We start from the raw sequence: 20,973 nt of genomic DNA on the forward strand, positions 1-20,973 counted from the left end.
TTACACACTTGAGTTTTGTAACAGGGATTTGGGGCAAAGACTTTGATATTTTCTCTCTTTTGTGCTCTCTGTTAATCTCACCCTTCCCCTCTCTGTCCATTTCCCTGGCTCTGTTGCTTTTCCCAAGGTTGGATATGGCTTTTATTCTGGGCCTTGGGTGTGGGTTTACAGGAAAGCAACAAAAGAATTCATGATTCAGGCCACTTGCGCCAACCTAGCTCAGACACTTGGTATTCCCATAGCATACTAGAGTCTAATAGTAGAGCTGAAGTCTAATAAGTTGTTAACTTTAAGGTAGGGGTGCAAAAAGGGCAGGATTCCAGCACTCCCTTGGGGGTCTTGTTACCACTGATACTTTAATTCAGCTACTAATATGGACCATCCATTGTTTCCTAGACACTGTTCTAAGCCTTCTGGATCCATATTTTTGCTTGTACTATTTCTACTAATGAGAATAGTCTTTTCTATTCTTTATATAGAATAGAAATTATTATATTTATTGAATATAAGGGAATTAATCAAAGTGTGTCATCATTGTAGGAATGTCTTTCTCCACCCTACTGCCAAATTTATTTGTATCACAGATAAAAATCTTAAATATTCTTCAAAGTCCACATCTATGCCACCTTCATAAAGACTTTTTTGTGTCCTCAGCTTAAGACAGTATGTCCTGATTCCTCATAATGTCTTATTTGTCTTTCTGCTGTGGGTTTAGAGTCTGTCTGGAATTATTGTTCTTTTCAGATTTTTCTTTTATCTCTAATGTACCATAAACTTCTTGCTGGCCAGGTTTATGGCTTTACCCCATTTTTATATTTTCTGTACAGCTCTTTATATAGAATACAAATTATGATATTTATTGAATTTAAAGGCGTTAATCAAAGTATGTCATCATTATAGGAAAAAATACAGAAGAATCATGTGGTCATCTTGATAAATGCAGAAAAAGCACTTGGTAAATTAAACACCCATTTATGATAGAACTTCCAGAAAACTAAAAATAGAGTGTCATATAAAGAGCATTTACAAAAGGCCTACAGCAGACACCATATTTAATCGTGAGATACTGAAAGATTTCCTTCTGAGATCATTGCTTAGCAGGCAGGTGGACACTGCCTCATGCTCATGAGCATCCCTAAGGTAGCCCCACCTCATTAATACTCCAGAACACAATGCATCAGTCTATGCTTACTTAGACAACCCAGAGAAATCCTGGTAAGGGTCAGAGTGTAAATGGAGGGGAAGAGTGAAGGGAAATGGAGGTAGTGGGAAGGCAGCTTCTGAGGACCCACATTCACAGGGGAGTGCACTCCTGCTAACTCAGTTGTCTGGATCCAACTGAACTGTAATTTGTCCCTTATTCCAGTCCTCTTGCCTCTGGCTATTGATCTCCCTGCTCATCTTTTCTTATTTCCTGATATAAGCCTCCTTAGAAGACTACTGAATAGTCTTCGGTAATGTCTTTCCTGATATAATTCAGACCCAGGAACCCTCTTGAAGAAGCAACAGGCATATGGTAGAGACACTTTCATATTTTAAAAACTATCTACTGCTGAAATATAGGCAGATTGAAAATATATTCTCCTTACTCAGAAGACATGATTTTTCTGAATATGTGAATCAGCACATGAACAAATACATAAATGAAAACAAAATGAAACAAAATTTGGTATTTCTTGATTTGAGAAGGAAAACAAAATGAAAAATGAAGCACTTTATAAATGTTAAATTCCAGGGCTGCACTTCACCTGGCAACTGTGCAGAGGCCACCTTCAGTGTCCTCTCCAGGACCTACAGTGCAGACTTCTGGAAAGGGAAGCTGTCCCCCAGGTTCCCCTATAAAGAACCCAGTGGTCACCTTGTATCTGTGCAGATGACCCGGGGTCTAGTGGTGGCTATGACACAGTGTTTCTGTACAAGAAAGATCAAGAAACTAAACCTGAAATTCTGACTATATGGTGTGATTTCAAGCTTATAAAAGATCTGAAGATGATAAAAGGTAATCTTAAATAAATGAACAAGTTGAAAACTATTATTTCTTAACTTAGTGTATTAGGGTTCTCCAGAGAAACAGAAATAATAGGATATCTGTATATAGATATATAGAACGATTTATTATGAAAGATTGGCTCATGGGATTATGGAGGCTGGGAAGTCCCACATTCTGCAAGGTGGAGGTCCAGGAAAGCTGGGGGTGTTGTTCTAGTTCAAACCCTAAAGGCCAGAGAACCGTGTAAGCCAATGGTATAAGTCCCAGTCTGAGTCCAAAGGCCAAAGGGCCAGGAGCTGATATCCTAGGGCAGAAGATGGTTATTTCAACTCAAGCCAAGGGCCAATTTACCCTTCCTCCACCTTGTTCTCCAAGGATCAGATGATCCCCCCCACTAACACTGGTGAGGGCGACCTTCTTTACTCAGTCTACCAATTCAAATGCTAATCTCTTCTGAAAAAACCCTCACAGATAGACCCTGAAATAACATTTTCCAGCTATCTGGGCATTCTTTAGTCCATCCTTTAAGTTGACACATAAAATTAACCATCACACTTGGGAAGGAAATCACAAAAATAGAATTTATTTCTTGGGAAATAGAGCAGGACAATTACTTTTAGTCTTATTGGGACCTTGTTTTATCTTGTTTAATAAGCTAGTTAAAGCTCTCTGTTTAGATTCTTTTACCTTATCAACTCATAGTAAGGCTTTTCATAGCACAGCATTCGTATTAAAAAGAGTTCTCCATGGGAGGGGGGAATTCATGTGTGAGATTTTTGTTTTAGTTATTTCCTTTTTATCAAAACAGGACAAAGGTGTACTTATTTAATTTTTCAATTCCACCTCTTGTTTTCACAGCAAGTCAGAAGTAATAGTTTTTAATTCCACTCTTCTAATCACTTGCTGGCCCAGTGGATCTTCCTTGAATCTTAAGATGAGCACTCACAGTAGCATAAAGTCAGTAGTTGAATTCAGAGGATAGGCTGTAAGGAGACAGAGAGCTGAGGACTTGACCTTCCAGAATCCTCACACTTAGGCTGGGGGAAGGATGACAGGAGAAGTAGGAGTTCAAAGGAAATTGGCTCATGCGAAGATCAGCCCTGTGTGTCTATTCTAACTAATAAGAAACATTGGTCTATGAGTGGGTGACTCTACCAGGCATTGAGAATTCTAATTAAAATATTTTTCTTGTATTTTATAAGAATATTTTTTATATTTTACAAGAAAGTAAAAAGTGAATGTGTGGTCTTTAGGTTGGCAAGTATCTATCATATTCAGCCATTGTGCCACTGCTAGAGAGAGAATAGGTGGATGAACCCTTGGTTTGACTCATTATATCACTTCTGACAATCTTATGCTTATTTTTTAAAATCATCTCACAGGAGTCCTGAGAAATAATGAACATCACAAGTATGCAAGTTACTTTGCTTCCTCTGAGTGGTTGTAGTGTGTAAGTGTAAAAGGGTTAATTCTTTATTACTGCTCTTCCAGCTGTGGAGCAGAGCTCTGACCATGCACCCAAGAAACATGGGTGTTCTTTGTTCTCCCCAGAGAGCCTGCCACATGCCCAGGGCTTTCACATCCAGGTACTCACCAAGCTTTGATACTTATTGATTTTTGTTACTTCTATTTTTATAAGCAAGGCTTCCTATACAGCCCTGAAAATTCTTAGTCAACTCTTAGTTTACACTGAGAAGGAGGCACATTCTTTGTACCATTTCTATAGTAATGAATTGTTTATTTTCAGGTGACATCTCTGAACCATAAATATTTCCGCACACACTTGGAGGACAGCCTTTCCTTGGGCAGACCCCTTCTCATTGAGGACATTCGTGAAGAGCTGGATCCAGTCCTGGATAACGTGTTAGAAAAGAATTTCATTAAATCAGGCACCACTTTCAAGGTGAGCTTTGTGAAAGAAAGAGAGAGAAAGAGAGAAAGAAAGAAAGAGAGAGAGAGAGAAGAAAAGAAAAGAAAGAGAGAGAGAGAGGGAAAGAGAAAGAAGAGAAAGGGCAGAAGAGAGGGAGGAAGGAAGGAAGGAAGGAAGAGAGGGAGAGAGAGAGGAAGTAGAGAGGAAGAAAGAAAAGGAAGGAAGGAAGGAAGGAAAAATAAAAAAGAACAATGGTGACATCTACTTATCTTTTTGAGCATAGCAGTGAAGGCAATTTCTTTCAGGTATTTGGTACACTGGAAAAAATAATTTTCAAATTCATATTCAGTGTTTCTTTGAAAATATATAATATATAAAAATACAGATGGACTTCCAGCCAAGATGGAGGTGTAGGTAGACACACTGTGCCTCCTCACACAACCAAAATAAGGACAAAAACAATTTAAAAACAAAAAAACAACCAGTACTGACAGAAAATTGAACTGTATGGAAGTCTGACAACCAAGGAATTAAAGTAGACACATTCATCTAGACCAGGTAGGAGGGGTGGAGTTGGGGAGCCGGGACAGAGGGGACTCTTGGCAGGGCTGCTGGTGGACCCCGGGCACACAGGCAGCTGTTGGTGGACCCAGCAAGATGGTGGATTGTGGAGGGATGCAGTGAGCAAGGCAGCTGGTGGGCCTAGCAGTCCCACATTCATGTGCAGATAAACCAGGTGAAACTGGGAAGCAAGATAGACAACTCAACCTAGGGTCCCAGTGTGGGAAAATAAAGCTTCAAAACACCGATTGAAAACACCTGTGGAGGTTGAGGTGCCGGGAGAAACACCCAGCCTCACAGGAGAGTTCAGTGGAGAGACCCACAGGGTCCTAGAACATACACAAACCCACCCACAAGGGAATCAGCACCAGAAGGGCCCAATTTGCTTGCAGGAAGTGGGGGAAGTGACTGAAATCCAGCAGAGAGCAGAGCAAGCACCATTGTTCCCTCTCAGACCTCTTCCCCACATACAGTGTCACAACCCAGCAATGTGGGTTGCCCTGCCCTGGTGAACACCTAAGGCTCTGCTCCTCACTACATAACAGGTGCTTCAAGACAAAAAAAAATGGCCCAAACAAAAGAACAGATCAAAGGTCTAGAAAAAGTACAACTAAACGATGAAGAGATAGCCAACCTATCAAATGCACAGTTCAAAACACTGGTAATCAGGATGCTCACAGAATTGGTTGAATTTGGTCACAAATTAAATGAAAAAATGAAAGCTACTCTAAATGAAATAAAGGAAAATGCACAGGGAACCAATAATGATGGGAAGGAAACTAGGACTCAAATCAATGGAGTGGATCAGAAGGAAGAAAGAAACATCCAATCAGAAAAGAATGAAGAAACAGGAATTCAAAAAAGTGAGGAGAGGCTTAGGAACCTCCAAGACATCTTTAAATGTTCCAACATCTGAATTATAGGGGTACCAGAAGGGGAAGAGGAAGAGCAACAAGTGGAAAACTTATTTGAACAAATAATAAAAGAGAACTTCCCCATTCTGGTAACTATCAACTATCTGAACCTAAAAAAAAACTAAGCAAACAACTAGAACAGGAACAGAATCACAGAAATAGAGATCACATGGAGGGTTGGCAACATGGGAGTGGGAGGAGAAAGGGGGAAAGGTAATAAGTAGAAAATAAGTAGCATAGATGGTAGGTAGAAAATAGACAGGGGAGGGTAAAAATAGTATGGGAAATGTAGAAGCTAAAGAACTTATGACGCATGGACATGAACTAAAGGGGGGTATGTGGATGGAAGAGGGTGTGCAAGGAGGAGAGGAGTGAAGGGGGTAAATGGGACAACTGTAATAGCATAATCAATAAAATATATTTAAAAAGTAAAATAAAATAGAAAGCAGGGATGCTTCTGAAAAAAAAAATACTGGGTGAGGGCGATATCTTGGTAAGAGTAGCCATTTCACTGAAGCTAAATAATGTAGCAAGGAAAGACATTGCTCATAATAATAAGATATTAATATTTCACACAAAAGATATATATTTTAGCAACTCCAAGAGAATTGGTTGTGCAAGCCATATATACATCTATACAATAAAACCTGTATTTTCTCACTACAGAAAATGACATTTTAATAAAATCTATGGACATTGATTTATTCATTTCTCCCTTTATTAATTTTCAGTCTAAAATTGTGGACTTTGCTGAAAGCTATGGAATCCTGTTCCTAATTGTTGGTTATAATTGTTTTCAGTATAAGTGCTTTTTCAGTTGGTGTCATTCTCTACTTCTAGGCTTCTTTGGTTTCTTTCTTTCTTTCTTTCGAATGACAGCATTTCTGATTGAGTGTTTTTGCTTTTGACAACTTAATTCTATGAATACCAGTGAATAAGAATTCTAATTTTTCTTATTAGACAAAGAGATTTATTTAGAAAAAACATTATTCATAATACGAATTCTTTTATATGCCATGTTTAATATGCCAAAGGAGGTTGTAGAATCACCATTCCTGAAGATCCTTTAAAAGACCCCCAGTTCTTATCTGCATTGTGAAGGCACAGTGCCTGAGAATATGGTGGTCCCTTCAGGACTTGGTTTTCCATCAAATGCAGGATTAAGATTAATTAAAAATTTAAGTTATTTAAAAATGTTATAATTTCCACCTGAGTTTTAAATAGCAAAATCTGTTGTTTTTTCAGTATGCTGCAAATTGTAGTGTTTAAGATACATGTCATCATTCTGGAAAAATATGTTGGCATTTTTTCTTTTAAAATTTTATTAACCCTTTCTGTTGCTAAATATGCTTCAGATATGACTGTGAAATGGAAAAAGAAATGACACTTTCTATAAACAGGACAAATTTGCATAGTAGAAAACAATTTTCTCAAGTGGAAAAAATAGTCAAATCTTTGAGTTTTCTTTTATTCAACATTTGTTTTGGATACATTTTTTCATTTAATTTGATTGGTGTCATGACTAAAAGCATCTTCAAGCAAAACCGCAAATCTAAATTATTCTAAAGGAACAGGCTATATTCTCTAAGATCAGTGATTAAAATTTTCCACCTTTCCTTTGCAATTCCTTCAAGTTTCACAGCACTGACCTTTGGTGAGTTATTTCTTAAATAGAACCCATATTTCTTGTCCTGTCCTTTACACTTTTTAAACTTTGTATTTGAATTGATATAGGTGAAAGTCGGTGATAAGGAATGTGATATCATGAGTACATTTAAACTTTATATTACTACAAAGTTACCAAACCCTGCCTTCACACCTGAGATCAATGCTAAAACATCAGTCATTGACTTCACCGTTACGATGAAAGGACTTGAGAATCAGTTACTAAGGAGAGTAATTCTAACAGAGAAACAGGTAATAAATCTCTTAAGGTAAAGAACTTTAATGTAAAATAAATGATAGTAAATGTCAAACTGTATTGGGAAATTGTTAAGTATATGGACAAGAAAAAATTAAGTATATCGTATTTACCTTTATTAACATAAATATTTATTTTGCAGCCTTAAGTCCTGTCAAGAAGTCATATAACTCACCTCTCCTCCAACTTCAAACACACGCGCACGCACACACACACACACACACCTATTTCTACCTCCTACATCTGTCTTTAAACCTTTGGGTATGTTGGCTTGCGTGTGTGGATGGGTATAGTCAATATACTTGGGTATGGACCCGAGTATGTTGACTATAGTCCTGTGGATGGGTGGTCTTGGGTATACCTGAAGAATTCAATAAAATAAGGATCCTGGAGAAAAAGAAATGCCTCTGAATATTATTACCATTGTAGTAGTTCCAACTACTATAACTAGTAATCTAATAATATAAGCAGCCATACTTTCATTTTAATTAAATGAAATTTACACTTCAGCAGGGAACTTATTTAAGTATAATTGATGGTTCTAATAAAATAAACAACAATATAAGACTGGATTGTTCTAAGAAATTAATACAAGATTAAACTAATTTGAGTTTAGGGTAAATCTTAGAAAATATTAAATATGCATAAAATATAATTTTATATATTTGCACATATAAATATATTTGCATAAAATCCAAGGAAGTTTATATTTGCTTAAATATAGTTAATTTTAACATTAAGGGTTTAAGGACAAGGCAAGGTTAGAAATAGTAAGACCACAGAGGCCTAAAATTAGAAGTGAGAAAAAGAATGGCAAAAGAAGACTGGACAAGGAAAGGGGGAAAGGCAAGAGATATGAATAGATGGACACAAACACAGAGGAAAGACATTCAAAAATGGGAGGAGAAATGATACTCCCACCAAAGAAAGAGAGACTCAGTGAAACGAAAAGCAAAATTGTCCTGGTTAAGATGGTTCCCTTAGCGCAGGCCCTGGAAAAGCAGCCAGTGTGGTAGAGTGAAGGGGCGCAGTTCCAGCTTCCACTCTCATGAGCTGTTTGATCTTAGTTAACAAACAATCCAGGGCTTATGCAACCCAGAAAGAGAATCTGTTCTACTTCCACAGCAAGGCAGAGAGAGCATGGGCCCTCAGTTTGTCATCTCCCATCACCTCTTAGAGCCTCACGATGTCAACTGCTGAAAATTAGTCCTTCCTTTGTGGTCTGCCTGGTGCTGTTGGTCTGTTCTGGAATGATTCCTTACTGGTGCAGTTGTGCAGGCTGTGCTAACTTCTGTAAGGCCAGCTACTCCTCTGTTAAGGCTACAGTCCATGTCCCCAGAGTGCTGCACACTCATTCCTCTAGGCCTTAGCTTCCTCTTCCAGAGATGTGCTATCCCCAATCTTGCTGGAAAAAACAAAGCACACACTTAATCTGCAGAAGGCCATCCTGACTGTAATGTTTAGCCCACCTAACAATTCTGCCCTCATACTTCCGTTTTACAGATGAACAAATGGAGACTGGAGAGAAGAGAGTCTTAACCTATAAGAACATGTGGACTTCTCCCCCACATCACCCCCACCAAACTTCCTGCATAAACTGTACAGGTCATGCTGTAAAGCTCACAGTGTCCACTGGACCATGGTGCTTGTTTTTCATATCATACTGAAAAGGAAGCTAATGGGTACTTGTTTTGTCCACGTGTTCCTATACTGCCACCCAGGGGTGACTGTTTTAATGGAAACCATTCATTAGCTATTCCCCTGGAAATGCAGCCATGACCTTTATCACCACCCCATTAAGCACTGCAGACCTGACAGTGTAGTAGTAGTGCACACTGGTCTTGGAGTTGGACAACAAGGCTATAAGGCCTTTCTCTGTCAGTCACTAGATGTGCACATTATATTGGAATGTTATTTGGAGTTAATATTTCTGGATGCTCAGTTTCTCCAGATGTAAAATAAAGTTGATGAACTAAATTCAGCACACTTCAATTTAACAAATATTTCTTCAGTTGAGACCATTTTCTGCAAAGCCTTGAGATAAGTGCTGCCAAAAATATGAGAATGAATAGGATAAGTTCCTGCCCTTTATATGTATGGAATCTAATCGGAAGGACAAGCTACACACAGTCTGTAATGCAAGTCATAGCAGATATGCAGACAGATGCTGTGCTATGGGTTTTGATTGACAGATTGGTTTAAGAAGACTTTTTGAAAGTGGTGGGATTTCTGAAGCAGTTTTTTAAGAAACTTTCTCAACTAAGTAGTTTAAAAACACCTTTGGACACAATTCTAAGTACAAGGTATGATTATGTATAAGATCAAGAAAAAAGTGCTATAAAGAATGCTATTGAGACTATTTCAGTTTACTCGACATTTAGCAAGAGTATTATACCCATGTTAAATTTCCTGAGTTTGAAAATTGTACTATGGTTGTGTAAGAGAATGTCTTGGTTCTTGGGAAATATGGTAAAGTTTTTAAGGATAATGGATCATAGCATGGGCAAGTGGTTTGGCAATAGTGATAATAATTGTTATATATATAGAAAGACTGATAAAGCAAAATGTTATTCAGTGCATCTAGGTGATAGGTTTATAAGAGTTCATTGCAACTTCTCTGGAAGTTTGAAATTTTTCAAAATGTAATTTTTAAAAAGGCATCATCCATGTAGAAAAGATACCTCCCAAACATCCAATTTAGCCCCACTGGTAGGTAGAAGGAGCTGCAAAATAATGAAAAATGGATTTGTATTGGCAACTGGCTATGCCAAACCAGGTATCTGGAGTTCCCGTAGGCAGATCCCAAGTGAAGACCTCACATTTGGCTTGGGTTGCCTCATGGTTCCTTGAAATTAATTAATGCCTCCTTGTTTCTACCACTTCTGACTGCAAATAAAGTTAGCACTTCTCCCAGAGGCAATGTGGGAACAGGTCCAAGAGAATGGGATGCTCTAATTTAAATAAACTGAAAGCTGGAAAGGGAGCTGGGGATAATTGAGCAAAATTATTTTAGCAAGGTTATCTCATGCATGCCAGTGTGCATGCTATGGAAACTTAATGCTACTGGGTATAATTTAAGAAAACTGCACAGAGAAATAAAAATACAGAAAGATAGGTTGACTAATGATAGTAATTTCTTTTCATTCAAAAGGCACTTTGGGTTAAACTTTTAAAATTTGATAATAAACTCTAGTAAATGGGATTTGCCATAATAATTGGTAACATTCTGATGTTGTTTTGTGGTTCTTAATAACAGGAGTTAGAGTCTGAGAGGGTCAAACTTTTAGAGGATGTTACTTTTAATAAGCGGAAGATGAAAGAACTTGAAGATAACCTCCTCTACAAATTAAGTGCTACAAAAGGTATTGTGTTATTAAGAGGTGGTCAAATAATGGATTCTGAATAAGGATTTCTTCTACTCTCTTTTCAATGGCCTAATGATTACAAATCTTAGGAAATAGTTGAGTTATCAATGCAAAAACACACAAGGCAATTTCCATGTGGATATTAAAGAGGGATGGCAGAGAATTTGATTTTTGAATTAGCAAACAGAGTCTCAGTATTTGAGAATAACACAGTTTTCTTGATATAATTGTCCCCTTCTGAGAAAAATAAGGGCTCCTAGTAGAGCTAGGTAACTCATAATAGGCTAATTTGCTTGCCCAAAGGAAAGTAGTGTGCTCAATCTATTTTTTTTAGATTGACCCTCTCATTTGCCATTGAAACACAATTACCAAAGTGGGTCTGGTGTGTGTAATCTGTGTTTGAGACACTTGCGTACCCAAGACCCATCTTACTCTTGATTTGACTTGACCTCCCACTTAGAAGCCAGGGATAAATTCTCCTCTGGACAGTCAGATCATTAAAGCACACTCTGATTTGGGGATCTGCTATCTCTGATTCTGTAGAAATATTTTATCCAATGGAAATAAATTCAACTAACACTGTAGTGTTCTGATTAGGCAAATTACTGCAATGTAAATTCTACCATTTATTAGAAGTCTAATAAGGAACACTTACCAGCAGCACTTTAATCCTTGGATTAAAAATAATCTTAATCTCCTGGAAGATTATGTGTTACTCTCAAAAAAGTCTCCAGCAGTACATTTAAGGTGACCTCAAGGAAAAGTCCTTTTTTCCTGCCTTAATTACACTGCTTGTGCCAGCAAAGCTGTCTGTCTCTTGGTGTAGTGAGTTCGTTCTCCCACCATCTGAATACCCCTGGGGATTCTAAATATTAGAAAAGATAGCTGAGGGCTCCTCCCCTGGTGTAGCCGGAGTGTGCTGGATCTAGATCTCTTCCCTGTGAGGGTAATTGCAGTTTGGATATCTGTGGTAGACCTAGCAGGCCCGTCAGAGTAACTGCACCCTCCGGCAGCACTGGCCCACCACTCCAAATTCTAAGCTAGGCCAGAACACTGCTGTTTGCGGATATCATGACCAGTAGCTCCTCATGTCCAAAGTGTCTTTCCATATCTTAAAATGGAATTTACTGTAAAAAATGCCTTATTTCTAATACAAACAATACTGAAGAGTGAAACTAAAATTAGGATTTTTCTCCTGGTGAGACATCTCCACTGTTCACCTAATTTGCTCTTGTTAAGAAACCTAGAGGGACCAGAGTGCTCAGGGGCAAGGGCTGCTCCACTAAAGCGGGAGTAGAGAGTGCACCACTGCCCTGCAAGCTGGTGTGGAACATTCGCCTCAGTTCCGCTGTGAGACCAGCTGAACCGACAAGCTCAGGGTGCTTTGAGGGGAACCATCAGGATGATGACGTAGTGAAAGCCATGCCACATAAAGAACACCTGAAACCTGTGGGAGTGGATGGAGACAGGATTTTGTCTTTAGACATTTAGAGGCCAGTCGTGGGCTGTCTTGGGAATACAGATTTCTAGGCAGAGCAGAGGAATCCCCTCGGCAGAAATGTTTAGAAGAATTCAGACATCGGATGGTAGTTGGACTAGAAGCCTTCTGGTGTCCTAAGGGTCTGCCTTTCTACCCTGTGGGCTTTGAAGAAGTGGAGCTGACAATTAACGAGATATCTGAACAGATACACCTTGCTTTCCAGCTTCCCCATCTTGTGTCCCACAGTACTATAGTCTTCCTGTTTGGTTCTTAGGGTCCTTGGTAGATGACGAGTCTCTCATTGGTGTCCTCCGAACCACCAAGCAGACAGCAGCTGAAGTTAGTGAAAAGTTACACGTGGCCGCAGAAACGGAGATCAAGATCAACATGGCTCAGGAGGAGTTCCGGCCTGCTGCCACCCGTGGGAGCATCCTCTACTTTCTCATCACAGAGATGAGCATGGTCAACATCATGTACCAGACCTCCCTGGCCCAGTTCTTGAAATTATTTGACCAGTCCATGGCTAGGTGGGCCTCCCTACCTTCCCCCGAGAGAGTAACTTAAAATATTTGTCTTCCTACTCTCTTAGAAAAAGCTTTTTACTCCTTTGATTTTTAAAATGTATTGCAGATCTGAGAAGTCTCCACTCCCTCAAAAGAGAATTACAAATATTATCGAGTACCTGACATACGAAGTTTTTACATACTCTGTCAGAGGCCTGTATGAAAACCACAAGTTCCTCTTTATCCTCCTCATGACCTTGAAGATTGATCTCCAGAGAGGAACAGTGAAGCACAAAGAGTTTCAGGCTTTCATTAAAGGTGAAGGGTTTGGAATATGGATGTGGTATGTAAGGGATATTATTTTTATGTTCTTTGGTATACTGTAGACTCAGTTTTATAATACAGTAGAAAAATTGTGTTCTAAGGAAAGTGAAGCTCTTTATTTATACCCCTCTTTTTTTTTCTAATTTCCATTCATTGTGCTCTGTTCACTTAAGGTAATTTATTTCAGATTGGTGTTAACTCTGATTTTTAGTTACGTAATTAAGTGGAGTTTGATCACTGTTGCCTGTGATTAGGAGGCCAGATGCTAAAGGGAGGAAAAGTGACGCTGGGGATGAGCCTTCTATTGCAAGAGAGCAATTCCTTAAGCAAGGAGCGTAATGACTTTTTGCACTGTAAAATAGGCACACTTGTATTTCATATTTGAAGTTAATCCCATTCATTGCTCATCTCCATGTTAAAAGTATAATTAAAACAAAAGTATTTTATTCAGTTCACTAAAACAAGTATGTATCGAGCACATGCTATGCAAGCCCTTCGTGCTGGAGTCTGTGAAATAATACAAGGATAAACCAGACATTGCTTTAAAAGAAACCACAGTCTCATGCTGGGGATAAAAATAGTTTTAAAAATAAAATAATTTTTAAATTTTTAAAAATAAAATATTTTTTAAAATTGCAATATGAGGCAGAATAACCTAAGTGTTATAAGAGAGCTAAAAAAAAATGTTAGGTCTAAAACAAGGGAGAGATTACCTGTGGTTGGTGAGATCAGGAAAAGCTCCTTGGAAAATAGGCCTCTACACTTTAAGCTGTGAGTTTTTGAGATTATTTGTTACATGGGAAAATGATCCAATCTTTTCCTCATTTTTTCGTTTTTTGTACATAATTTAATAAGTCTTTTTCAAGCTGCCCTTCTCCCCCACAAAAGAGAAAATGGCATTTGAAAATGACCCATGAAAAAATGAAGGAAACATTCCTAGCTGAGACAGAACAAAAGGAGGAAAGAAATGAATAATAGGTAAATGGGTAAAACTTGATTCCTAAAGGAAGGGTTTTCTTGATCTAATGAGAAACAAGGTGTTGTGTAAGGTGGTGATGTGGTCCTTTAGGAGCCACTTACTGTCCTTTAGGAAGATTACTCTGGCAGACATGTACAGGGTTAGAGAAAAAAATCAGGAGAGTCTATTATAATCTTCCCTGGCACAGGGAAGGCATTCTCAGCCTAGGGCTAAGGCAGTGGGAATAAAAAAGAAGAAACAGAGGTGAGGGATCATAACCATAAAATGGACTGGATGTCCGAGCCAAGAGAAGGGTCAGAAGTGAAATTTTGTGTATGTGCAGAGATTTCCGGTCTGGTTGGTTGGAAGAGGAGCTAGTTTAGGAGTGTCAGAGTACGGGAATAATGAAAGTGATTTTGGCACTTGGTTTCAGTCAGCACAGGCTAGGTTTTCTGACCATAAAAGCAATCCCCAAATTTCAATGGCTCAGCACAGCAAAGGCATACTTCTCCTTCACTCTTTCTCCAGCACGCTTGTCACAGTCACGTAGGAATCCACATTGCTTCCATAGTTACTATGGCAGAGGGATGGGATGTGGCAAATTGTGTGATAGGATGGGGGCTCTTAAAAGTTACCCCATACGTGACGCATCACTTATGCTCACATTTCATTAGCCGAAGCATGACATGTGGCCACATCTAACTTCAGAAACATCAAGGAAATGCTGTTCTCGCATGTACAGTATTTGGAAGAAGGGAAATTGAATGTTCCCATAGCCCTGGTGACATTGAATTGGAGATAACCAGCAGACAATTAGACAGGGTGAGCCAGACCATTTAGAAGTCAGACAATGGCAAAGACAGGGCATAAGAATTACAACCAAGGCCATGGGGGCAAAAGAGATCATCTAAGAAGGAAATGCAGAGTATTTCCAAGTTGGCACTGCAAGGTGAAAGGATGTGATGTACTTTTATCCTCATCATACAATTCACAATCAGCAGGATAGTAACCCATAACTTCTTATTACTCTATCATTCTTCTTACTTTAGTTAATTTCTTCCTCAGGTCCAGGATAGATTACCATTTAAGAAACTTTGTAAACAGTTTTGCATAATTACTGAAAATTTCTTCTTTGATTTTTTATTTCTCCTAATTCAAAGGAAATTAGAATATGTCATTTGCTTCATATTTTTTCCTTAGGAATTGATGTCTTAAATGACATGTAGGAGTAAGACAGCATGATACAGTTACCTCCATGTACAGGAGGCTGTAAGGCCCTGGGGAAAATGATTAGTACCACCTGGGAGAGATGCAGCAGGCTCTGTAGGGGAGGGTACAGATGCATGGGTGGTCTCTGTGACATTTAAATAAAATAAGGTTGAATTTGCCAAATCTAGGAAATTACTTTGACTTGTTTCAGTCACCTTGAAGCTCTCACTCAGGCTTAGGGACACATCCTCAGTTATTGGGGCACTGGGCAGTGGGGGAAGGGGACACTGAAACATGTGGGAATCTGGGTAGCAGCGGGGGCAAAATGAGCCTCACAACTTAGAAAGCCTCCTGTCTGTGGGATATAAGTGGGTTGGGAAGTATACTTTTAGATTTGTCCTTATGGGTGAGCTGACTTTGCTTCCTGAATCCCATCTGCTACTATGACCCCTGGGGTGGGGACAGATATGTACAAAAAAGTAGGAAACCTGGCCCACAATGGGTCATGGGAAGGACAAAGAGTCGGAGACAGAATGAGGTCAGATACAAAGGTCTTTATCCTTTCCCTGTCTCCTGAGGCTCTGCATTGGATGAGTAAAGGAGGGTGCTCAAGAAACATCCAGATAGAAGATGCCCCTGCATTCTGCCCAGAGCCATGTCCAGCATGGAAGCTGCTCTGTGGCATTGGTGGATGGAGTAGCTAGATGGATAAGCCTGAGGTTTGGCAAGCAGGAGTGTGGACATGGAAATGATGAGGAGGTTGGCACATACGAGAGGCCTGGGTATAAGCCAAGAAGCTGCAGCACAGGGGAACTGGAACTGGACACAGGACCAGTTCCTGTGGATAACAGCCCAGTGTACCTACAGGTCATACAGGATTTGTCCAGAGGACACAAGTTGGAATCCCAGCCTGTGACCAAGACACACAGAGCCTAGAGGGCAGCATGCAGGTCTCAGGCACCCTCCCTGTCAAGACACAATACCCTTCCCACCACCTCACCCCTACCAGCCCAACAAACTCGGCCAAACCAGAGCTCTCACCTAAAAGAGACTGGATTCTGTGAGATAAAGTGTGTAGATCAGAGGAGACTGAGAAACACAGCATCACAGTGGGAAAGGAATTTGTGAAGAGAACTAGATTTGACACGGAAAAAAAAAGAAGGGTGCACATCTGGGTTGTGGTGAGAACCCATTTTTAACCCTATTTCATCAGTCTGAGAGTCAAGGAGAACTAGCTTGTACAGTGCCGGGAGAGCCAGTGAGAGGAGTTTGGATTTAATTTAGTGGGCAATAGGGAGCCATTGAATGCTTTACGAGCAGGGAAGTAGCATAAACAGAGCAGTGCTTTAGGAAGATTAATTTGGGATTGTATGATAAGTTGATTGACAAAAGTATAGTTAGCTGGACAGTAAAAGAGGTGGGTTTTGGGGGGTTGTTTTTTTTTTTAATAACCCAAAGCTGGCTTATTGTACAGTTTGTATTAGTTTTGAACTAGCTTACATTTTGACCAAATTATTTTTTAAAAGATGGCATGACCTTGTTTTTGATGGTCGTTTCAAAGTGAACAAATACGGTCCTTAGGTCACTGATTTTTTTTTTGTCATTTTGAACTCAGTGCTTACAGGAGAAAGAAGAAAGGCTTATCTATCACAGCAGAATTGTTTGATTTCCCAAGAATGTTTGATTTTCCAAGAATGACTGTATCAGTTTCTACTTGTTCTCTGCAATATTTGGAAGGTGGCTTTGACTTTCTATTTCAACTGAGAATGTCAGAACACTTTAAAAAGTGAAATAGATACCAGGGCAATCTTGCATTGTAGCATAATTGGTTTACCTGCTTTCCCTGCCTGGTTATTTTAGAAAGATATCATCGTTCTTTTGTCATAAACCATGGACAAATGACACTTAGGGGTGTGTTCTTGCCTTCCAGGTTGGATTGGACCAGAGTTCCAAAACAGAAGGAGAGTTGATATCAATACCATGGCTAATGGTTACATAGCTTTTACTGTGGACCAAGACTGTCCTAAGCTTTCTACTACAATAATTTATTTAATCTTCACAGCAACCAATCTGGCAGATGATATGTGACAGAAGGGGAAACAGAAAAATGAGTTCTTTGTCCAAGTTTATGCAGCCAGCGAGTGTCGAGCCAGGTTATTTGGGGGTATAGAACGGACTGTGATTGTTCTGGGTTAGCTTAGGTGTACAGCATGTCTGGAAACAATGATGCAGCCTAAATGTCCCCTCCTGATATCTTTGAGGCTTATGAAAACACTGCTTTGGAAACAACCAAGAAGAAAAGGGATGACTTTGTCTCTGTCAGAGAAGCAGAATCCCTTCAGTCTGCAGGTGACTCCAGTGGTTGCTTCTGCAGTGAACTTGGTGTTAGCAGAAATGGTGCAGAGTAAGGCTTTCCCTCTTACCAGGTGGTGCACGCAGCAGGTGGTGAGGAAGGTTTACCTGTTCTAACGGTGTTGAGGCATTCAGAATCCCTGACCCTGTGGGTAGAACAAAGGGACAAAAGGAGTGTTTCAGCTCATTCACCATCTCAGACAGATGCTGGAGGTGGGAGCAGAGCCTTGTAGTCGTCTCCCCTCCTTTTTTGCCTAAGGGCTGGTAGAGGGATTTCATGAGTTCTTCAGGAGGGTAATGGGATTTAAAAGTTCCAAATCACTGTTTTGTATAATCTGAATTAAACAACAGAGCTGGAATTATTGTGATAAAGCATCACTAAAGACATGCAGTAGAGGAATTTTGAAATCATAAATATAGTCTATGTTGAAGATCGCCACATTGGGTATGCTCACTTGAGATTTGTTTCAAAATATGAACCAACCCTGTAGTTAACATATTGTGAGAGCAGGAGCTTTGTTTGGTTTTCTCTGCTTTATTCCCAGTGCCAGGAATATGTCAGTTACATAAAGAATGCCCAATTAATATTTGTTAAATAAATGAATGAATAAATGATTTGAACCATACTTACCCCCATAAAACCTCACAGCCGTATTATCTCAATCTAACCATCTACCTATCTTTTTGACCTAGTAACAAATTGTATTGAATATCAAACTTCTGGAGGAGTGATTTTTCAAATTACACATGAAAAGATCAGCCTATTCATTGATACCAAAATTATACATTTAAGATTGTTAAAAAAACAATAAAAAGGCAAACAACCACAACCACCCGACAACAATTCTTTGTAGTGAAAAATGGCAAGGAATTACCATCTGTATTTTATAAGATGGTATAAATCAGTAAATAAAACACTAGGACTTGAAGGAAATGTACCAAAAAATATAATTACATTTTCTGTAATGTGACTATTTTCCAATTTTCCCATTTTTTTCTGTAATCTTGTTATCTTGTTTTTATGACTTGGAAAGTAAATTTCTAAAAATAAAACATGAGCTGACCTGATTCCTGCTGCTGCCTTTCCCCAGGAGGAGCAGCCTTGGATCTGAAAGCCTGCCCTCCCAAACCGTTTCGCTGGATCCTCGATATGACCTGGCTGAACCTTGTGGAGCTGAGTAAACTTCCACAATTTGCAGAAATTATGAACCAGGTAATAAAGGACTGGAAAAAAGTACAGATCTGTATACCCAAACAAACCCAGTCCATTTTAATTGGGGCCTCCTGGTGACAAATCCTTCACCCAAAAGAGTCAATACAACAGTGTGGCTTTAAGGCTCCGTGGCTCTCCAGGGGGATTTTGAAGAGGGGGCTTCCAGAAGGAACCTTTTCATAGGGGTAAGCTGCTGCCTTTTCCTTCTGTGTGGTGGGCATGGGTCATTTACAAGTTGCTTGAATTGCTGTCAGAATCCGACCCAGTGGGTGGACCCTTTTGTTGTAGGCTTTTGATGTTTTTACTTCTGCCTATGATTAAATAATTTGTGCAATTTGAACTTGAAGCAAATTAGATGTTGAAGTCCTTTCTTAAAAAAGTCAATCATTTTGTGCATATTTCATTGTCTTTTTTCTTTATGTCAAGAGAAAAGATAACTTCTGATGTGCTAAAGAAACCTTTGAAGGTGAATTGGCAGCATGACTAATTTAGCCATTGCTTCCAGTCAGCTTCAGACAAGTATAAAAAAATTAAAAATAATAAAATAAAAATTCAGTGATTTTAGTGGTGAAAGTGTAAAATGGTGAAGTATATAATATTGAAAATGGTGAACTGGGTTCTGATTTCCTTTTTTTTCTTATTTGAAAAGTAAATTTGATTTTGTGGATTAGTTTTTGATCCAACTCTCACTGGAAAACAATTACGCAACCTAAAATAGATATAATTGTTTATTATAGGGGTCTGTTAGTTACAACTCCTTGTCACTGATGAAGGCCCTGCAGTATCCCAGTGTCAATGCTAATAATAATCATCCTTTTGGTGGTTGCTTATGATGGACAGATGAAGTGAGAGGTAGACTACAAGTTGGCAGATGCCTCATGCTGTCATCTTGTGATTCACTCCCCTTGAACCACTCCCACCCCGCCCCATGCATGTAAACTACGTATATCCACTTAGTGGTATTTCTAGCACACTGTAGATAAATTCTTTACCTGTTCAGCCCTGGTTGGGTCAGAGTCGATTGGATAAAGTCCCTGGATCCATCTGTGATGGACAGTAAGGTTTGTTTTGTAGTACAATCACAGATGAGTCCCCCAAGCTCAAACAAATACTTTGGTGGGGGCAGGGAGGTGGGAGGTGGTCTTGTCTACTGGGAGACTGGGCAAGGGAGACCTTCAGGCACCACTGGAAAAGTCACTCAAAATCCCAGCCCTGTGCTGATGGGTTATATCAATAGAGGCATATGCATTATCCTTTGCCTCTATTAATTAGATTCTAAGTACCCATGGTATAGAATCTGGTAGCTACTGCTGCTGACTATGGGCTAAGTATTGGGCAACAACAATCACAACAATCCCCCTGCAAAGGAAGTGTTGTTGAATCCTGACTTACAGATAAGAGAATGGAGATTCAAAGAAGTTAAGTACTTGCCTGAAGCCACATGGCCAGTGAAGACCTCATGATGTTTCCCTGACAACAGGAGTTATTTGTCTACAACTTTTTGTATGCCTTTGGATGGGCCAGAGGGGAGAGCAGGAGTCATTTTCAGGAAAGTAGCAGAAGTTAACTGGGGACCTACTATCAGGGTACCCTTGGGTTGGCTTGTCTGAGAGGAAGTAGAGGAGATCAATCTCATAGCTGATTGGGTATCAGCATTTGGAACAAAAATAACCTCAATCAGTAGCTTCCCAGCCTTGGCATCCCAGGCCAAACTGTTTAACACCTGGAAGTGGTTTTTTGCTAACAGAGAGGGCCAGGAAAAGGAGAGGGAAATGGAGATTGGCCTCAAGGGGCTGGAAGTTATCCCATTGCCCATCACAGATGCAGCTCGCCCTGGAAGCTCTACTGTGGTAAGTTTCAAAATTAGCAGTTGGAAGACCAGTAGGCTGAAAATAAATACCCTCTTTTTTCCTGTGCCTCCTTCTCTCTAGTGCTAGTGTTGAGGAGGCCTGCAGAGGGTGCTGTGGGTTGCAGTTCCCAGGAACCAGTGCATTAGGATGGGTCTGCAGCAGCACCCAGGCCTGCAGAGCACAGGCAGATTCTTGGAGAGCAGCCAACTAGGGAGAGCCAGGAGAAAGATGACAGCTGTGAAACGTATCAGAAATCCTCCTCCATCTTTTAGTGTCCCAGAGACAAAGTTGGAGCAACTGAGTTAATAGTTTTGTTATTAATTTTCACACTATCTGTATCCTATATGATGAATTGTTGGCATGATGTGGACTTCGGGCAGCTATTTAACCCCTTTATGCCTCAGTAAAAAGTGGGGATAATGGAGGAAAAGGACAGTGCTTCGGTCTGGCATGTAGTCTCTGC

At 39.7% G+C, this 20,973-nt stretch overlaps 1 protein-coding gene and 1 non-coding gene across 2 annotated transcripts in view; both read left to right on the forward strand.

Annotated features, from left to right (window-relative positions):
• The window catches only part of DNAH8 (dynein axonemal heavy chain 8), a 305,262-nt gene that overhangs the window by 204,719 nt on the left and 79,570 nt on the right, over nt 1-20,973 (forward strand). The window contains exons 74-79 of the mRNA XM_028509424.2: nt 3,738-3,893; nt 7,070-7,252; nt 10,513-10,618; nt 12,376-12,628; nt 12,732-12,922; nt 18,539-18,660. Of these exons, the coding sequence (XP_028365225.2) occupies nt 3,738-3,893; nt 7,070-7,252; nt 10,513-10,618; nt 12,376-12,628; nt 12,732-12,922; nt 18,539-18,660 (1,011 nt within the window). The remainder of the gene's footprint in view (nt 1-3,737; nt 3,894-7,069; nt 7,253-10,512; nt 10,619-12,375; nt 12,629-12,731; nt 12,923-18,538; nt 18,661-20,973) is intronic.
• Nucleotides 19,052-19,181, forward strand: LOC114495854. Its single transcript, XR_003684518.1, has one exon. It is a non-coding gene; the product is annotated as a small nucleolar RNA SNORA19 (small nucleolar RNA).

This window comes from Phyllostomus discolor, chromosome 4 (genome assembly GCF_004126475.2).
Source record: "Phyllostomus discolor isolate MPI-MPIP mPhyDis1 chromosome 4, mPhyDis1.pri.v3, whole genome shotgun sequence".
In the NCBI taxonomy this organism is placed as follows: domain Eukaryota; kingdom Metazoa; phylum Chordata; class Mammalia; order Chiroptera; family Phyllostomidae; genus Phyllostomus; species Phyllostomus discolor.